This window comes from Nyctereutes procyonoides, unplaced genomic scaffold (genome assembly GCF_905146905.1).
Source record: "Nyctereutes procyonoides isolate TBG_1078 unplaced genomic scaffold, NYPRO_anot_genome, whole genome shotgun sequence".
Taxonomy (NCBI): domain Eukaryota; kingdom Metazoa; phylum Chordata; class Mammalia; order Carnivora; family Canidae; genus Nyctereutes; species Nyctereutes procyonoides.
Window position 1 is genome coordinate 17,926,541 of NW_026575140.1, and position 20,276 is coordinate 17,946,816.

The window sequence follows — 20,276 nt, forward strand, 5'->3', positions numbered from 1 at the left end:
GTCAAACTCCTGCATATGAGTGGACACATCTTACTCACCCAAAGGAGCAACCCAGAAACCCAAGAAAACATAATGGAAACTTAATACACAGACATAACGGGGCCCCTGGTCCAAGCCATGAAGCTAACTATGGCTGCAAGGACCAGAGTAGCCAAGAGAGGAAGAAATGCTGTGTCTGGCTCAGGCCCCGAAAGAGAAGTGACTTGAAAGCACCCACCACATTTTTATATCTCGGCATTGGTGGATGATTCAGGAATCCTTGTGGGTCCCAAGTCATAACCCCCTCACATCCCAACAGTGACCTATGGCTTTAGAAGACCATAAGCACCACCAACACAGCAACTAAGTCAGCCATCCAAGGAAACTAATTATCTTGATAACCAGGGGTTTTTTATCCTTACCTGTCATGTCGAAGACCTGCTAGTTTATCTCCTAAATTTCCTTCCAAGACATTTTTGGTTCTCCACTGGCATCATGCAAGGGCAGGCCACAGCTTCTCAGAGTAGCCTCCAAACAGAAATCCCTATTCCAACTCAGCCGCCTTCCCCACATTCTCCACACAGCCTCCAGAGAGATTACTTTTCATAATAAAATCTAATCATGTCACTCACCCCCCATTCTGAAAACTCCAGTGGCTTCCCAGTGATCAAAGGAAAAAGCGCAAAATCCTTCATATGTTCTACAAGTCATTGCACAGTTTGGGATCTACATCTACCTACACCTCCTCTCCTTCACCCTCTCACCTCCTCCTCACTCCTTACTCTCCAGCTACTTTCCAGGATCATCTACGCCCCTCCCAACCCCCCCCCCTCAGGGCCTGGTCCTGATGCCCTGGAGAGTGCTTTTATCTCTTATACCTCTTTCCCTAATTAACTCCTACCCACTCCTTAGATCCAAAGAGAAGTAGATTCTCAGTTAGATATCCCAGGTTCAAAGTCCAGTCCAGCCACTGACTTGTAACTACAAGTTATAATTATCCCTGGGGGCATAAATATCTCTGTGAGTCAGTTGCTCCAGGGGATCATCATTGCTACCTCACATGGTCATTATGAGGATAAAAGAGTTAACATATGTAAATTAGGTAAAAACAATTGCCTCTGGGCCTAGCACATAAAAAGCACTCAGTAACTATTAGCTCCTTATTCTTAGCTCAAATACCCCTTCCAAGGAGAGAAGCCTCCTTAAGATTCCTTCCTAAATGTTCTTTGTTCAAGCACTTACTGCTTCATAATTATGCATCCTTTACTGGGACTTATTATGGTATGTCCCACCCACTGATCACAACAGTGGGGAATCTGTATGTTTTTGCTCATCTAATATGCCAGTACTTAGCATGGCTCCTGATATACAGTAGATACTCAAAATCCTATGAAAGATGGACAGATGGATGGATGGATGGACAGAGATAGAAGAGTAAATGAATGGATGATCAGATAGGTGGATGGACAAATAGATGGATGCACAGATGAGAAGATGAATAGGTACAAGAAAGACAGACGGATGGGTAACTGGATGGATAGAAGGATGATTGGATGGATGGGATGGATGGTGATGGTCCACATAACACAGAGTATGGAGGCTAGCCATTCTTACTACCCAAACTTACACCCAACAGCTTCACCTTCATGAGTTACCCAGAGTCCTGGACTACTTTGTGCATCTTCTCTGATGATCCTGAACATGATCAGTTCTCTTTCCCACCTCGCTATTTTTGGTGGACTCCATCTTACAATCCAGGGGGGACTGGATTTCCTGGTGGCATTATACTAAGATACCCTAATGACAAAACACTGAACACAGCCACTGCTTCAAAAGGTCAATGAAGACAGTGGTAGCCTGAGTTGAGGCGGTCGAGAGCCCCCAGCCCTCTCTGCAAGATTCTACAAGGATGGCATCTAAAGAGGATGTTTGTCCCCTTTGGACATGAAGAGAAAAACTCCATGGCAAATCAGAGATTGACCCAGATCCCTTCTCAGGTCTCCTCCACTATCAGGAGGCAATAAGTATTCATGAGACCTGCTGGGGACATGGAGCCGGTAAGTGGACAGATGAAACCCCTATACCTGGAGGTTAGCAAGGATAAGTAGAAGACAGATGGGAAATTGATAATTAAGATAAATTGTTAATTAATTGCAAAAGTGCAAAGAACATGGCAAGCAAGTGAATGTGGGGTGGGTCAGGGGGAGGGGGATTTCAATCATATACCAGGAATTCCTTGGCATGCAAAACATGACATGGATCTTAAACTAGTTCTCCCATGTGGTTTGTGGAGGCAAAAGAGGAAAGCACTGAGGAGGTCTTTTTCTATTAAGTTTCTCACTGGAAAGGCTAAGCAATGCTATGAGGTACTCTAGAGAGGTGCAAAAGGTGCCCAGCCCTCCCTACACATGCAATGTGCCTCTGCTGTGCAGGTTAGGTGCTTTCCCAAGCACTGTCACCAAATCACCCTGACAAATCCAGAAAAAGTGTTATCCCCTCTTTACATATGTAGGACCTGAGGCTCAGATGGGATTAAGTGAATTGGTCACAAGGCTGAGCCAATAATGAAACCCAAGACTGTCCCCCCAAGCCCAAGCTCTTACTACTATACCAATGCAAAGGGAGTGACAGACACATGAGTGTTTTCTTCTGTCTCTGCAAAATTGAGGGACCTAATTCAAGATAAAACATTAATATACAATAATTGTCAAAATAATCTGCAAATAAAATTCACAACTTGTTTAAAGATGGATAGGAAACTGTCACATAATAGATAAAACAGTGGTAATTTCATGGCTGCCATGACACTAAGCACCTGACATGCACAATTCCATTTACTCCTCATATCATTTCACTGATGAAGAGGTGACGATCATCATACCTGAGTTACAGATACAGAAATGGAGGCTTTGAGAGTTAAAGTCCTTGCTTATGGACCAGAAGTTGAATCCACGCTTACCCACCCCAGTGCCTAAGACGTGTATCACCTGACCATCGTGAACAGAGCTGACTTATACTCTGAGGCAAGGCAGATTGCAGTAGAATTGGCCAGGCTCAGGAGCAGAACTGGCCACTAAGAGGAAAAGATGCAGCTGAGAGATCTGGAAGGCTAGTCTGGTCAGTGTAACGTGACACCCAAGGTTTTAGCAGCAGATGGTAGATGGTGGGTTGTGGGATAGAGAACCCAGAACAGTAAGCAAGCAGGTGGCATGGGGAAACCTGGCAAGGTCAGAGGGTCCCAGCAGCCAGGCCTTTGTGGAGACAGAATACTAGTCCCAAAGAAAGATACTGACCTGAGCAAGGCAGGGCCTGGGATCTGGAGACATGGGGAGGGTCCAAAGGAGGCAAGACAAGGAAGGGATCCAGGAGCAGAACGAGGGAGCCAGGTGGAATTGTTCTCGGCAGCAAAACCAAAGTTCTGAGCCTGACAACTTAAATGTTCCTAGAGAACTGGGCAAGAGCTCCTGAGATTCCCAAGGAACTCCTTGGAAGAGAAGAACACTCTAAATTCTTTGGCAAGTAGTGACTGAGCACCTGTTGCATACTCAGCCCAGGCTTGGCCCTGGAGATAGAGCCTTAAATAAGACAGGCACAGTCCTTGCAATGCTGTGAGCTTCAAGTTCAGGGCAATATCTCCCCAGCCAGAGTCTGGGGATCCACTGGTGGGGGAGGGTCACTGTAAAAATGCAGATTCCCAGGCCCTGTCCCAGACCTGCTGAAGGAGGTTAGGAGCGGGAGCCTTGTGGCCTTGAACAAGTCATCTAACTTCTTAGAGCCTCAGTTCCTCCATCTATAAACGGGACCAGGAATAGGACTGGCTCATGGGTTGCTGTATGATATTATTATACTCAGCACATGACAGGTATTCAACACAAGCCAAGATCATCAGGATCATCATTTTAATTTTATGCATCATCTAAGAATAGGGTCTATGAGTCTTCATTATAATAAGACCACTCACTAGTCACTGCCATGCAGTAAATTTCGAGAATCACTGCATTGTTTTTCACTCTGTGGGCAGTTCCTGCTTTTCCAAAATGGGGATCAGCCAGCAGCCCAACACTGAGCCAAACAAGTATCTGTACCCCAAGCTGCCTGGAGGAAAACGAAGTCACCTTGGATCCAAATTCTGAACCTCTACAAGCAGCTGTCTCTCCTAGGAGGCTAGACAGAGTGACAGGAAACAAGGAGGACGTCCCCAACGAACTTCACACTGTGCAGTCATGGAGGACAGGAAGCACCTTGCCCACAGCTTGTGTCTGTCTGTGCAGAGATTATGACAACAGAATCAGACCAAGGGGAAACCGAGGTCTGCCTTGCTTGCCGTCTTTCCCACCCCAGGCCTCCTCTGGCATTTCGGCATCTAAAGTCCCATTCATTCAGAAGAGCTTCAAAAGCATCATCAGTATTCCCTGTGCTGGATCATTTCCCCACAGTGTCCCTCCTCCCAGCCCAAAACAACATTTCAGCAGAAACACGTGGGTCAGGAAGGAGAGCAGGAAGAGGCAATTCAGGCCTCGCAGGGCCCTGGGACTATACCATGTGTATAGTATGGTTTGGGATGCACACCTCCACTTCCCCTTACCACTTCCCTCCCTGTGGACACCTAATCCATGCTGGATCCCTGAAACCACTGACAGTCACCAGAACCCTAAGTGCCAGGAAACCAATGATATAAGGAGACAAAACAAAAAACAAAAAACAAAAAAAAAGAAAAAAACAGGGACTAGGTTTGCCTATGCAGATTTGATGCTAATTCCTGCCATGTTGATGAAAAGTCATCACTCAGTGCCCAATGACCAGGCAGTGCAAAAACAACCCACACACAGAAATGCCTCCAACAAACCTTGTTGTCATTTTCATTTGATCCCAACAGGAAATACTCCAGCGATGAGTGTGCACTCTTCTAAAGAGCAAGGAACACGGTGCTCTGCTGACAGTCTTTCAATGTCGAGGGCACTTTGCCAGGAACTATCTACTCGTGCCCTCAGCGTGGCTTCTGAAAGAGCTGCTGCGGCCCAGAACGCATGTCTCTAGCATTTCAACCAGGGACCCAGGATGCATTTTCCTCCTGGACCAAAATACAAATGAGGGTCGGCTGCAGCTACACACACATCAGTGAGTGACCATATCGGTGGGCTTAAAATACTTGCAATACTGTTTCTGGTTTAAAATTAAACCCTGAGAACCCAACCACTTCAGAAATTGAGCATGTGTGGTTGCTTAAAGGCTTTCTTTATAGTCACCACTGGGGTAACTTATCTTAAATAAAAGAATAGACTAAAATAACCAGAGAGAACCCACATCATATCATCATAAGGAAGTGGCTACAGAGAGAAGATGATGTGCTCATACTGAAGACACTCTAAACACAGTAAACCTGTTTCCGCTGAGACCCCAGAAAAATGTCACATGCTCCCAGGCACTCAGAGGCATCCTCCTCAGTGTCCCCAGTGCCCAGCCAAAGTAAGGAGTACAATAAATCATGATGAGAACATGCCCACAAGGCCAAGAGCCCTTAAGAAAGCAATCACTGCTGTTTGCTGGCCATCCTCATATGTAGGAACTCAGACTCCTCACAGCAATCGTCTGGGTTAACCGCTGCTCTTGCTCCCACATGACAAATGAGCAAACTGAGGCTCAGAAAAATTAAGAGGTCTGCCTAAAGTCATGCCCTGGAGTCTAGATTCAAACCCATAACTGACTCTGAAGGCTGAGCTCTTTCCCAAGGCACGAGTGAGCCTGAGCAGAGAAATGCTGCCCCACAGGGAAATCCTTCCATTGGGACTACTGGGGGAAGTGGCCTGTCTGCCCTCCCACCACCTATAGAACCTGAGTCCAGGAGCCTCCCCCTCCCCCCTGCTCACTGCACACTTGGGGTCCAGGCACCAGGAAAGGCAAGGGAGAGATCCTGACTACTGCTCAGTTCTGCTATCTGCCAGCTGTGCCAATGTCCCTACAGAGACCCTCTTTGATGCTCAGGTGGTTAGGGAACCCTTCAGGAGCTGAGGGAACTTCTAAAAGAGCTCTATAAACAAATTAAAACAAAAGTGCCTAGTGGTGAGAAAGCACTGAGTCCTCATTTGATTGACAGCAGCATTCTTTATAGTGCAGAGGTTCTTGGCTGCACACTGGCATCACCTGGGGAGTTTTTCAAACTATCAATAAAATATAAACAAATAAGAAAAGACATGAATGAATAAATGGATAAATGAGTGAAAACCAATGCCCAAACCCCAAATCACTGATGTAACTGGTTTGGGATATAGTCTGGGCTTCGAGATGTGAAAGCTCCCCAAGTGACTCTAATGTTTAGAAGTACATGGAATAACAGAGCATCTTATAATCGATGGTGTCTCAGAGTCAATGAAAGTAAAAGCAAGGCTGGATGCTCAGAGTTTACCAGAGGAACTCAGTCTGATCCCCCAAACACTCCAGCTCCTTTTGGTGCAGAACTTTACCAGGCCAACAATAGAAAGTATAGGCAGGCTTCATATATATTTTATCTGTCATCCTCAGAACATACCTAATACTGGTTTTATTGGGCCCGTTTTGCATATAAGGAAACTGAACTTCAAAGAAGTCCCAACTACTCACTCAAGGTTATAGAGGAAGTTACTGGTTGATCAGTGACCCTGGTCTACCCCCAAAACCTATGCCCTTTCAAAACAATATACTGGCTAATATATCGTGTTCCTTCTACACATAGGGCTAGGAGACAGAATATAAGGATAGGAAGGTCACAGAACATGAGCCCCAAGAGTTTATAATCCACTCCAGAAAGCAGCCTGGCATCCAAGTCATCATCATCCCAGCCACCCTGGGCTTTCCAGAACACTAAGAGCTGAGGAAGTCCACAGAGGAAAATTTATTCTTGGCCAGAAGAGTCAGTTTTCACAAAGAAGAGCACTCTGGACTTGGCCCTTGGAAGGTCAAGGGGGTTTCTACAGGCACAGCAGAGGGAGAGGACAAAGGTACGGAGGGGCCCAGGTGCCATAACCCCATCCTGTTGCAGGGCAAAGGTCTCACCTGTCAAGGTCAGTAGGAGTACTGTACACCTACCCTCTACAGCCTCCTGTGTCATGGTACCCATTTCCAGCACCTGCTCAGGCTTACCACTTGGGTACATTTAGGTGCACAGTGCAGGTCTGGGAATTCCTGGAGAGGAGAGAAGCAGTCCCAAGAGCCATCTCAAGCCACCTCCTCTGAGGAGCTGCTCCTCCCGACACAAAGACTACATTCCTGGTGCCTGGTCCCAATGGTAGGGAGTTTTGCCCAGAAAGGTTGTATTAATTAATCCTTGGCCCAGTATCAAGCCCAGCTTTGGCCTCACAGTCCTCAGGAACTGAGCCCTCAGGAACTGAGCCAAACACTCAATTTACAGTTTGTATCCCGTCTGTGGCTGAATCTGAGGCTGAGAGATGGGATGTCTCTAAGTAAGAACTTAAATATAACTGCTCCTGAACCCCAGACTCACCAAATGCTAACCTCAAATGCTAGAATGCCCCCTGGCTGCACTGGACCTCCCTTGGGAAGAACCACCACATTCTAGAAGCTATGATCCCCTTGGGGGACCAGGGGAGACAAACAGCTCTCTTTCCTGGGCACCCTGATTTTATCTACACACGTCCTCTTCTTTTCTTGTTGAACCTACATGTTATTATTCCCCTCTGTTCCTCAGGGCAGGGGTCAGCAAACTACAGCCTGAAAATCTGACCCACTTCTTGTTTTTGTAATTAAAGTTTTATTCATAATGCAGTCATACCAATACTTTGCCATCACAAGGGCAGAACCAAGCAGTAGACAAAGAATGAATGGCCTGTAAAGTTAAAAATATTTACTCTCTGGCCTTTTATGTTACAAGTGTGCAGACCCTTGTCAGAAACAAAGAAGAAAAGGATGAGGGGACCTAAGAGAAATTCCTTACGTCTGGTGTTCCTGTCACAGGGCTCTTTTATCCATGCTACTAGGGTTCCTTCCCTCAAAGAGCATACCTGCCTTCAAACTCTGAAGACAACCCCCTTTATTTAGGATGAAGACCCTGATTCATTAGTATGGCTCATAAGATCCCATAAGACCTTCTGTCCACCTCAAACACATGACACACACGACATGAAATGTATGTGTGCATTGCCTCTAGTAAAGGATGATGTTTTATGAAGCTTTTGTTTCACACACATAGACATACATACACACTTTTGTACTGAGCTCATGATGCAAATTTCTTTTGGTAGGTCATAGTCAAAAAGTGTGAAAGCCACTACACTAAAAAAAAAACAAAAACAAAAACAAAAACAAAAATCTCTATGAATTAGATCTTAAATAGACCCACTTCTCTGCATCACCAAGTCACAAAACCTCTCACCTTGATCTTTGCTGCAGCCTCCCACATGGTCTTCCTTTTTTTAATGTTAGGGAGTATCCTCCTTTTTTTTTTAAGGTTTTTTTTTTTTTATGATAGTCACAGAGAGAGAAAGAGAGAGAGGCAGAGACATAGGCAGAGGGAGAAGCAGGCTCCATGCACCGGGAGCCCGATGTGGGATTCGATCCCAGGTCTCCAGGATCGCGCCCTGGGCCAGAGGCAGGCACCAAACCGCTGCACCACCCAGGGATCCCTATCCTCCTTTAAAAAAAAAAAAAAAAAAGATGCTATTTATTTATTCACGAGAGATACAGAGAGAGAGAGAGAGGCAGAGACATAGGCAGAGGGAGAAGCAGGCTCCATGCAGGGAGCCTGATGTGGGACTCCATCCCAGGACTCCAGGATCATGCCCTGAGCCACCCAGGCATCCCCCGCATGGTCTTCCTGCTTCCATTCCAGCCTTGACCAATGCATTTGGCACACCATGGCCAACTCTAAAAATCCCTGTCCTAAAACTCTTTTGGGTGGTCTCTCACTGCCTTAGGAATTAAACCCATGTTTCTTATCACAGCCCATAGCATTAGTCATGGCCTGGAGCCCACCTGCCTGCCCCACCTTGGTACCACACTCCAGCTGTGCTGCCCTCTATCAGTTCCTTGGACATGTTCAGCTCTTGGCCACTGTAGAGCCTCTGTGGGTGGGTATTATCCCTTTCAATACTAGGGTTGAATCAGGCTTAATTGAGTTAGGTAAATACATTAACTTGATATGGTGGGATATTGGGGGCTTGACTATTCCCAATTCCTATACACACACACAGCATCACCAACTCCTATTCACCCTCTTGTTCCTATTTTAATGTCATTTCCTCAGAATATCTTCTCTGACACCTTATGTCAGGGACATTGTATTTTTAGCACTCTTTTCTATCCCTTACAACACCCAGCACAATTGTTACTGGTGATCTATGATTTGTGGTGACTGTCCCCTCTCAGTCCTGGATGGCAAGCCCCATGTAACAGGGTCTAAGTGTGTCCTACTCACCACTGTGTCCCCAACATAACCCCAGCCCACAACTGATGTCCAAGAAACACTCATCAAATGACTAAGTAAGTCTCATCCTATTCTCTACAAATCTTAGCATGACACAAATGTCAAATTCTCATTTCTGTGTTTAGGAACTCTACTTAGTCACTGTACCCTAAACTACATTTGAAGTTCTAGGAATGGGTATGTTTAACCAACCTGAGAAACCTGAACCTAGGCAGAATTGTAAAATACTTGGCATATTCTTCTGAAAGCTTGCCAGCCCCATGTGAGTGGGATGCTTTTGTGACAAGCACATACCCGGCTATCCGAGAGGAGTGAGGATCCGAGTTCCTTGGTCCAGATAAGTGAAACCCCATTTTTTCAAGTTCTCACTTGCCCCACACATTCTTAATATTATTCCATCCAGAAGCTTCTAATGTGCTGGGACATCAGTCTTTTGGATGACAATTAGTCACTGATTGGCTCTTAAAAAGGCCAACTGTGACATGTTCCTTAGCCCATGTTTAAGCTTCTTCCATTATATGTGTCTGAGTCATACACAAAAAAAGCAATGACATCTATTTCAAGTTTGAAAATGATTCGCTAATCCAGAAAAAAAAAGGTCAAGTTCAGATGAACTAAGATTGGCCATGAGTTCAAACTGCAGAGGCTGGCTAATAAATTCTTAGAAGTTCAGTATAATACTTTATTTTTGTGTATACTTGACATTTTCCACGTGAACATTGAGAAATGATTTGATGAGCATTTAGTTACTCTAATCAATATTCATCCATATGTTTGCTCCCAATATTTTTTTTTAAAAAATGGCAATGAAGGAGTTTGTAAAATAAAGAGATTGATTTTAGTACAACAAACAATAATTGTACAATCTTGTCTCTAATTTAATTATAATCCGTTACTAAAATAACATTGAATTATGAATGAATTTCTAATTACTCTAGGTAAAAAAGTAAAATTCTATTTAGAGCAAGTTTTAAATAACTAAAAACACAACTCCAAGTACAGAGCTTGGCACTCAATACATATTTGTTGAATAAAAGACTAGCTCAGGCATCTAAAAAATGTGAAACTATGTTTAGCTTAAGCAAAATGAAAAAAAAAAGAAAACAGATTAATAGTGCCTAGGGTTCGGGATCTGGGTTCTGATATCATTCTCTAATGAAAGGAACAAGGACTCCTTGGAGAAATGGCTGACTTTAGGGTTGAGGCAGGGATTATACAAAATGAACCTGGAGCATTTTATAGTGGCACAAATAAGGGGCAAGATGAAGGCATATCAAAAAGACATAGAAGCCAACCTGAAAGAGCATGTGGTAGCCAAAACTAGAACAATTTGAGCAAACAAAGCAAATAATGTAGTGGTGGCTTATAACCCAAATCATAAAATATCCATTATGTCTAGTCAGCTAAATTAGTGATTAATTAATTAGATAAATCAGGGAGAAGAGACAAATCTTCCATAAGAAAAGAATTCCAAATACTTTATGTAGATATTCACCCTCAAGAAGCGGGTACTTAGTTCCCTACCCTTGAGTGTGGGCTGATCTTCATATGAGAAGAGAACCATCACAGCAGAAAAACCAGCCAAGTACACAATCTCAGCCAAGTAATCAAGGTCAACACTAATACTGGTGAGTCATGTTGACAGCATGATCACCCTTGATATGATGTGATGAGAAGGGCACTTTACCTCTGGGGTCTTCCTGATAAAAACTCGTAACACACTATCATCATGAGGAAAACATCAGACAAACTCAAGTTGAGGGACATTCTGCAAAATACCTGCCTGGTATTCCCCAAAAATATCAAGGACATCAGAAACGAGGAGAGTCTGAGAAACTTATAGATCAAAGGAGGCCAAGAAGACATGACAACTAAATGTAATGTGTTATCCTGGATGAGATCCTATGTTCTATAAATGAGCCAGAGATGGCCTCTGTTGATTGACCTCTAGGTTGTTTACTTCTTCATAGCAGGTTGTGAAGCTTGCTCAGGCAACACTAAAAATTTTACACACCGAACTGTTTTAAATATAGCCCAAATAACCAGGTTTTAGCCATTTATAGCCTGCTTGTTTTGCATATTCTACAAACTATGCCCATAATTTGCTAGTGATAGGTAAGATAAATTATAACTATAAACACTGCAGGCTCCTGTTGTCCTTTGGAGCTCCCTAACTCAGAGATTTTCTGTTGGGTTGGAAGCAACACCACCGTGACACAGGGCGCCCTCGCCTGCTCCTTCTCCCCTGTGAATTCTCTGCCTTCCCTGTGCTGAATAATCACCCCTCCACATACAAAACTGTCAAAGCATCACCCAAATAAATAAAGCCTGTGTATGCTACTGCCACCTCACTGTAATATCTGTTTCCTTGACCAGCTCCCAAATCCTTTGATTTGGAAAGAAGAAGAAGAAGGAGAAGGAGAAGGAGAAATAAGGAGAAGGAGAAATAAAGAGAAGGAGAAGGAGAAGGAGAAGGAGAAGAAGAAGAAGAAGAAGAAGAAGAAGAAGAAAGAAGAAAGAAGTAGTAGTAGTAGTAGAAGTAGTAGTAGTAGTAGAAGAAATAGTAGAAGTAGTAGTAGTTGTTGTTGTTGTTGTTAAGGAAAATCCAATGAAGTCCAAATGAAATGCAGAATTTAATTAATAGTGCTCCACAAATCTACCAATACCATATCCTCAGTTGTGACAAATAAGACCAGGGGAGCTATCATCCTTTCTCCAGTGTCCATGCATAAAGCTTAAATGTCATTCCAGGAGGTGTGATTTTTTTGTCTCCACCCCCAGCCTTGGTGCAGTGGTACAGAGTTTCTGTCCAACTGGAGAGAGGCCAACAGGACAGGCCCGGGGAAACTGACATTATTTTGAACACAGCATGGAGAAGATCATGCCTAAGATCATTGCTGACAACAAAAGAGACTTTCATGACAAGCAATTAAGAGATGACCAGTAGTTCCATGAAACTAGTAACACACAAGATAGCAGGAAGTCATAAGTATAAGAGAGTGAAACAGAGAAAGGGACAATCAAGAAGGAACCTTCTGGGATTATACTCATCACTAGAACTCCAGAAACTTGGGCACATGCATTAGGCTATATCCATTCAGAAGCAATCAGAGCTGGTTGTGGAGCAAACTTGAAAGCATTCTCCCACATTGACCTATTAGCAAGGGGCAGAAGCTTTAGTGACTCAAGGAGTTTAAGTATAACCTCTGATCAAACACTAACTTAACAATAAACTACAATATCCTCAGGAAGCTTGGTTTGAAGCCACATTCATCCCTGGTGGTCTGGAAGACTGTGTATATGCCCAAGCTGCACCCTTTCAGGAGTGACCACAGAGAGAACATCCCAAATACCAGTCCCCAGCATAGAGAAAAAATCATAAATCCTCTAAATGGTGTAAGTGGTTTCTAAGTGACATACAAATCCATACAAAGAGTGGCTGAAAGGGATAAGCACCACTTTTGGCCAGTAAGTATCTCATGTTGACCTAAGAGGAATCCTTAAGAAACCAGGCTAAAATATAAGATTTTATTTATTTATTCATGAGAGACATAGAGAGAGAGGCAGAGACATAGACAGAGGGAGAAGCAGGCTCCCTATGGGGAGCACAATGTGCGACTTGATCCCAGGACCCCAGGATCACGACCTGAGCTGAAGGTAGATGCTCAACCACTGAGCCAACCAGGTGTCCTCAGGCTAAAATATAAAAAATAAGAGTAAAAAGTTGAGCAGAGACCTCAGAAGCTGCACAATGCAGGGAAAATAGACTTTACAGCATTGGTTCAGCCTAGCTATTAAACACATAAATCAATGACCAAACATAAACAACAAGCCCTGGTAGGGAGTGGAGAGGAGAATCAGTATCTAGATTTGTTTCAATATATTACCTAAAATGCCCAGTTTTCAACTAAAACTTATGAGATATGCAAAAAAAACCATGAAGGTGTGATGCTTATGGAGGGTGCGGGGCGCAGGCAACAGAAACTGTCTTTGAGGGAGCCCAGATGTTGGATATACCAGATAAAGACTTCAAAACAGCTGTTATAAATACAAAGAACTAAAGGAAACAATGTTTAAATAATTAAAGGAAAGAATGATGACTATGACACACCAAATATAAAATATCAATAAAGAGAAATTAGGCTTTTAAAGAGAGGACCAAACAAAAATCTTGGAGTTGAAAAGTACAATAACCAAAATGAATATATCATCAGCAAGGCTCATAAACAGATTTGCGTTAGTAGAGGAAAGAATCAGCAAACTTGAAGATAAATCAATAGATATTATTCAATCTGAAGAACAGAAAGAAAAAAGATGGAGAAAAATGAACTGAACTTTAAAGAAATGTGGAACACCATTAAGCATGCCAATATATACATAATATAAATACTAGAAGGAAAGAAGAGAAAGGAAAAGAGAAAATATTAAGAGAAAGAATGGCTGAATCCATCTCAAATTTGATGAGAAATAATAATAACAAGCCCAAGAAGCTCAACAAACCCTAAGTAGAATAAACACAATATTACACTCAGATACATCATAATTAAATACGCATAGCCAAAAATAAAAAGAAAATCTTTAAACGAGTAGAGAAAAGTGACTCATCACAAATAAGGGAACTACAAGAAGATTAATAACTGACTTCTGATCAGAAACAAAGAAACCAGAGGGCAGTAGAGCAACAATTCAAAGTATCAAAAAAAAAAGATGTCAACCAAGAATCCAATATCTAGCAGATACCTTTCAAAAATGAAAGCAGAATAAAGACATCTCAAGATAAAGTATTTTTGTAAAACAACCATTTAAATAACAAAACAAAAATATACAGCTAATACTACAATAAAGGAGATTTAAAATTTTTTGTTATCCAGTTATTACACAGGAAGGTTGAAAACTTGGGGAAAGGAAAATTTACAGATAGAACAAATAGAAAACAAATATTAGAATGACAGAATTAAGCCTAGACATATCAATAACAATATTATATTTAAATGGCCTAAAAACCCCAATTAAAAGGGATTGCCAAACTGGATTTAAAAAATCAAATGCCAATATGCCGGCTACATGAAACCTACTTTAAATATAGAGACACAAATTGGTTAAATATAAAAGGATGGGAAAAGATATGTCATGCTAACATTCAAAATAAACCTGGACTGGCCATTTTAACATCAAAGTAGATTACAGAGCAAGGAAAGTTATTTCCTAATGTTGAAAGAGTCAATTCATCAAGAGGACATAAACTTAACATTTTGCACCTAATAACAGAACTTCAAAATACAAAAAGCAAAAATGGATAAAAATGGAAGGAGATCCACAATCATTGTCAAAGGCTTAAATATACCTCTTTCCAAAAAACCAATAAAACAAGTACACAGTCACCCCCGCCCCCTTCCCACCTCCCCTTCCACCACCCCCCCAGTTTGTTTCCCAGGGTTAGGAGTCTCTCATGGGTGACGGGCACTGAGGGGGACACTTGATGGGATGAGCACTGGGTGTTATTCTATATGTTGGCAAATTGAACACCAATAAAAAATAAATTTATATATTAAAAAAAACAAGTACACAAAAAATCAGCACAAATATAAAAGCACAATCCAGAAAAATCTGAACACTACTATCAACCAACTTGATCTAGTTGTCAATCCAACACTATTAGTAACTCCTAAATAGACTAGAACACTATACCCAATAATAGAAGTTTAAACATTCTTTTCAAATGCTTACAGAATATCTACCAATATAGCCCACAGACTGAGCTATAAAACAAGTGTCAATAAAGTTAAGAGAACTGAAGTCATACAAAGTATGTTCTCTGACCAGAGTGGAATTAAATTAGAAATTAATCATAGGAGGATCTCTGGGAAATCTCTAACTATTTTGAAATTAAGGAAAATACTTCTAAACAATTCATAGGTCAAAGTAGAAATCAAAAGGAAATTAGAAGGTATTTTAACACATTTCAATTTTGTGGTATGCCACAAGAACCTATATTTGTAAAGAAGTATGGCCCCTAATCAGTTAATTCATATTCTACATTTAGAAACTTGAAATAAAAGAGAAACAAATTAAACCCAAAGTAAAAAAAAAATGAAATAATATCAGAAGAGAAATAACAAAATGGAAAGCAGAAAAGTGAGAGAAAAATCAATAAAACCAAAAACTAATTTGATCAGAAAAATCAATAAAATTGATAAACCTCTACCAAGACTAATCTGGAAGGGCAGAAGATACAGATTAATAATATCAGAAAAGGGGGATATAAAATCACTACAGATTTTACAAATATTGAAAAAATCATCAGGAAATATATTTTGAACTTTATTCCAATAAATCTGACACCTTATATGACATGAACAAATTTCTGGAGGGACACAAAGATAAGGTTCTTGAATTCAAGAGGAAATAGATAACCTGAAAAGCTGAATATGTATTAAATAAAATAAATTTGTAGCTTAAAATCTTTTCACAAGAAAACTCCATTCTTATCAAATATTTACTGCTACTACTATTACTGCTAATTATAATAATGATAATGATAATATCAATTCAACACAAACTCTTCCAGTTAATCAAAGAGAAGGGAATACTCCCCAACTCATTCTATCATGGCAACATTATCCACACACAGATATTAAAACCACACAAAAATATTACAAGAAAAGAAAACTAACTACAAACCAATATCTATCATGCAGAGAAATTCAAAACTTCTATAATTTTAGCAAAAAGAATCCAACAATACATAAAAAAGATTACATAATATAATCAAGTAGAATTTTATCCCCTGAACGCAAGACTTGTTTAACACTTAAAAAATGCAAGTAATTAATCTGCTTATTACAGGACAATAAAAAGATGCAAAAAACTTACAGACTTGTCATGAAATAGTTTAAAAGACCTAAATAAGTAAATAAGAATATCATGTTTATAGGTCAAAAACTCAATATGCTCTGATGTCAATTCTCCAAAATGGTCTATAGAATCAACACAATTCCAATAAAAATTCCAGTAGGCTTTTTGTAAAAATGAAGAGCTGATTTTAAAATTCATATGGAAAAGAACCTAAAGCACCAAAACAACTTTGAAAAAGAACAAAGTTGAAGCACTAACACTATCTAATTTTCAGACTTATTACAAAGATATAATATTTAAAACAGTGTGATACTGGTGTAAAGATACAGATTAGTGGGATAGAATAGGAGCCCTAAAGTCAACCTAAACACATATATAAGCAATTGATAGTTGACAAAGGAGCAGAAGCCACTGAGCAGAAAAAATAGCCTTTTCAACAAATGGTGCTAGAACAATTAAATATCCATATGCAAAAAAGAACTTTAATCACATCACACACAGAAATTAATTCAAAATGGATCACAAAAAAAAATGGATCACAGATCTAAATGTAAAACCTAAAAATATAAAACTTCAAAAAGAAAACATAGGAGATAATCTTTGTGACCTTGAGTTAAACAAAGATTTCTTAGATGTGATGGTAAGAGCACAACCCATAAAAGAAAATTATTGGAAAATTGTACTTCAAGAAAGTTAAGTTTTGCTTTTTGAAAGAAACCACTAAGAGAATGAAAAGATAAACTATGACTGAAAAAAATATTTCAAACATGTATCTGGTTTTTTAAAAAGATTTTATTTATTCATGAGAGACAGAGAGTAAGGCAGAGACACAGGCAGAGAGAGAAGCAGGCTCTATGCAGGGAACCTGATGTGGGACTCGATCCTGGAACTCCAGGATCATGCCCTGAGCTGAAGGCAGATGCTCAACTGCTGAGCCACCCAGGCGTCCCTCAAACATGTATTTGATAAAAGATTTGTACTCAGAATAAAGAACTTATAAAACTCAACAATAAAAAAAGATATTTTTCTTAAGTGAGCAAAAGATTTGAGCAGAGCACTTCACCAAAGAATGTATAAAGATGGCAAATAAGCCATGGAAAGATTCTCGACATCATTAGTCATTAAAGAAATGCAAAATTAAAATCACAATAAGATCCCACTGTATATCTACAAGAATGGTTAATAATAATGGCCATACCAAATGTGGAGAAACTAGAACTTTCCTATACTGGTAGGAATGTAAAATGATATAACCACTTTGGAAAATAGTTTGGCAGTTTCTTAAAAATTTAAAACGCATCTACTGAATGATTCCTACATTCCACCCCTATGTATTTATTTGACTTTATTTTCAATTTTTTATTAAGTTCGAGTTAGTTAACATTTGGTGTAATATTTGTTTCAGGTGTAGAATTTAGTGACTCATCACTTACATATAACACCCAATGCTCATGAAAAGTACCCTCCTTAATATCTGTTACTCATTTAGCCCATCCTCCACCAACCTCCTGTCCAAAGTTTGTTCACTATTGTTAAGAGTTTCTTATGGTTTGCTGTCCTAATTTTTTCCCTTCCCCTATTATCATCTGTTTTGTTTCTTAAATTTCACATATAAGTGAAGTCATGTGGTACTTGTCTTTCTCTGACTGACTTATTTCACTTAGCTCCATCCATGTCATTGCAAATGGCAAGATTTCATTCTTTCTGATGGCTAATATTCCTGAGTGTGTGTGTATGTGTCACAATTTCTTTGTCTATTCATAATCCAAAGGACATTAGGGCTCTTTCCATAATTTGGCTATTGTTGATAATGCTGCTATAAACATCTGAGTGCATGTATCCTTTTGATTTTGTATTTTTATGTCTTTTGGAAAAATAGTAGTACAACTGCTATGTCATAGGGTAGTTCTATTTTTAACTTTTTGAGGAACCTCCATAGTGTTTTCCGCAGTGGCTGCAGCAGCTTGCATTCCCATCAACAGTGTAAGAGGGTTCCCCTTTCCCTGCATCCTTACCAATCTGTTATTTTGTGTTGTTAATTTTAGCATTCTGACAGGTGTGAGGTGATATCTCATCGTTTTGTTTTGGGTTTTTTTTTAAGATTTTTATTTATTCATGAGAGACACACACACACACAGAGTAGAGAGAGAGAGAGAGAGAGAGAGAGAGCAGAGACACAGGCAGAGGAAGAAGCAGGCTTCATGCAGGGAGCCTGACGTGGGACTCGATCCTGGGTCTCCAGGATCACGCCCTGGGACGAAGGCAGGCGCTTAACCGCTGAGCCACCCTGGCTGCCCTATCTCGTAGTTTTGATTTGTATTTTCATGATGTTTAGCATCTTTTTATGTATCTGTTGGCCATCTGTATGTCTTCTTTGGAAAAATGTCTACTCTTGTCTTCTGCCCATTTCTTAATTAGATTATTTGTTCTTTGGGTGTTGAGGTTGGTAAGTTCTTTATAGATTTTGGATACTAGCCCTTTATCTTATATGTCATTTGCAAATATCTTCTTCCATTCCAAAGGTTGTCTTTTTGTTAACTGTTTCCTTCACTGTGCAGAGGCTTTTTATCTTGTTCATGTCCCAATAATTCATTTTGCCTTTGTTTTCCTTGCCTCTGGAGACATGTCTATAAAGAAGCTGCTATGGCCAATGTCCAAGAGGTTGTTGCTTGTATTCTTGTCTCACATTTAGATCTTTCATCATGTTTGAATTTATTTTGGTGTATGGTTTAAGAAAGTGATCCAGTTTCATTCTTCTGCATTTTTCTGTCCAGTTTTCCCAACACTTGTTAAAGAGACTTTCTTCCATTGGATATTCTTTCCTGCTTTGTTGAAGGTTAGTTGTGGGTCCATTTCTCGGTTTTCCATTCTGTTCCATTGATTTAAGAGTCTGTCTTTGTGCAAGTACCATACTGTCTTGATGACTACAGCTTTGTAATATAGCTTGAAGTCAAGAATTGTGACGCTTCCAGCTCTGCTTTTCTTTTTTGAGACTGCTTTGACTACTCAGGGTCTTTGCTTTGGCTATTCAAGGTCTTTTGTGGTTCCATACAAATTTTAGGATTGTTTATTCTAGCTCTGTCAAAAACGTGGGTGGTATTTTGATAGGGATTGCACTGAATGTGTAGATTGCTTTGGATGTATAAACACTTTAAGAATATTTATTCTTCCAATCGATGAATGTGGAATGTTTTTCCATTTTTTAATGTAATCTTCCATTTTTTTCATAAGTGTCCTATAATTTTCAGAGTACAGATCTTTTTACCTCTTTAGTTAGGTTTATTCTTAAAGTATCATATGGTTTTTGGAGCAATTGTATATTGGATCGATTCCTTGACTTCACTTTCTGCTTTCATTATTGACGTATAGAAATTCAACAGATTTCTGTATATTGATTTTTGTATCCTGCAATTCTACTTAATCCATGTATCAGTTCTAGCAATTTTGTGGTGGAGTCTTTCCAATTTTCTACATATAAGTTATCAGCTTATCTGCAAATAGTTAAAATTTGACTTCTTCCTTGCCTATTTGGATGCCTTTTGCTTCTTTTTGTTGTCTGATTGCAGAAGCTAGGACTTCCAGTACTATGTTACATAACAATGGTGAGAGTGGACATCCCTGTATTGTTCCCGACCATAGAGGAAAAGCTCTCAGTTTTTCCCCCACTGAGGATGATATTAGCTGTTGAGTGTTTTGTTTATGGCAAAAGTATACAGGTTTTTTTTTTTTAAGATTTTATTTATTCACGAGAGACACAGAGAAAGAGGCAGAGACAGAAGCAGGCTCCCTGTGGGGAGCCCGATGTAGAACTTGATCCCAGGACCCCAGGATCACACCCTGAGCTGAAGGCAGACGCTCACCCACTGAGCCACCCAGGTGTCCCAAAAGCATATGTTCGTATAAAGATCTGTGCATGAATGTTCACAGTTTTATTTATAATAGTCAAAATCTGAAATTGAACCCCATACCCAATAATAACATGAGTAGATAAATAAATTGCAGTGTATCTATGCAATAGGATATCATT

The 20,276-nt window shown here is 40.3% G+C and overlaps 1 protein-coding gene across 2 annotated transcripts in view; it reads right to left on the reverse strand.

The window, feature by feature from the left end:
* CDYL2 (chromodomain Y like 2) overlaps positions 1-20,276 on the reverse strand; it is a 161,626-nt gene that overhangs the window by 80,084 nt on the left and 61,266 nt on the right. Inside the window, exon 1 of one of the 2 annotated variants that reach the window (XM_055306450.1) lies at positions 3,273-3,386. The exons of the other annotated variant lie outside the window; for it this stretch is intronic. Within the exon in view, the coding sequence (XP_055162425.1) occupies positions 3,273-3,305 (33 nt within the window). The 5' untranslated portion in view covers positions 3,306-3,386. Of the gene's footprint in view, positions 1-3,272; positions 3,387-20,276 lie in introns of those variants that run through there. 2 annotated transcript variants of the gene reach the window in all.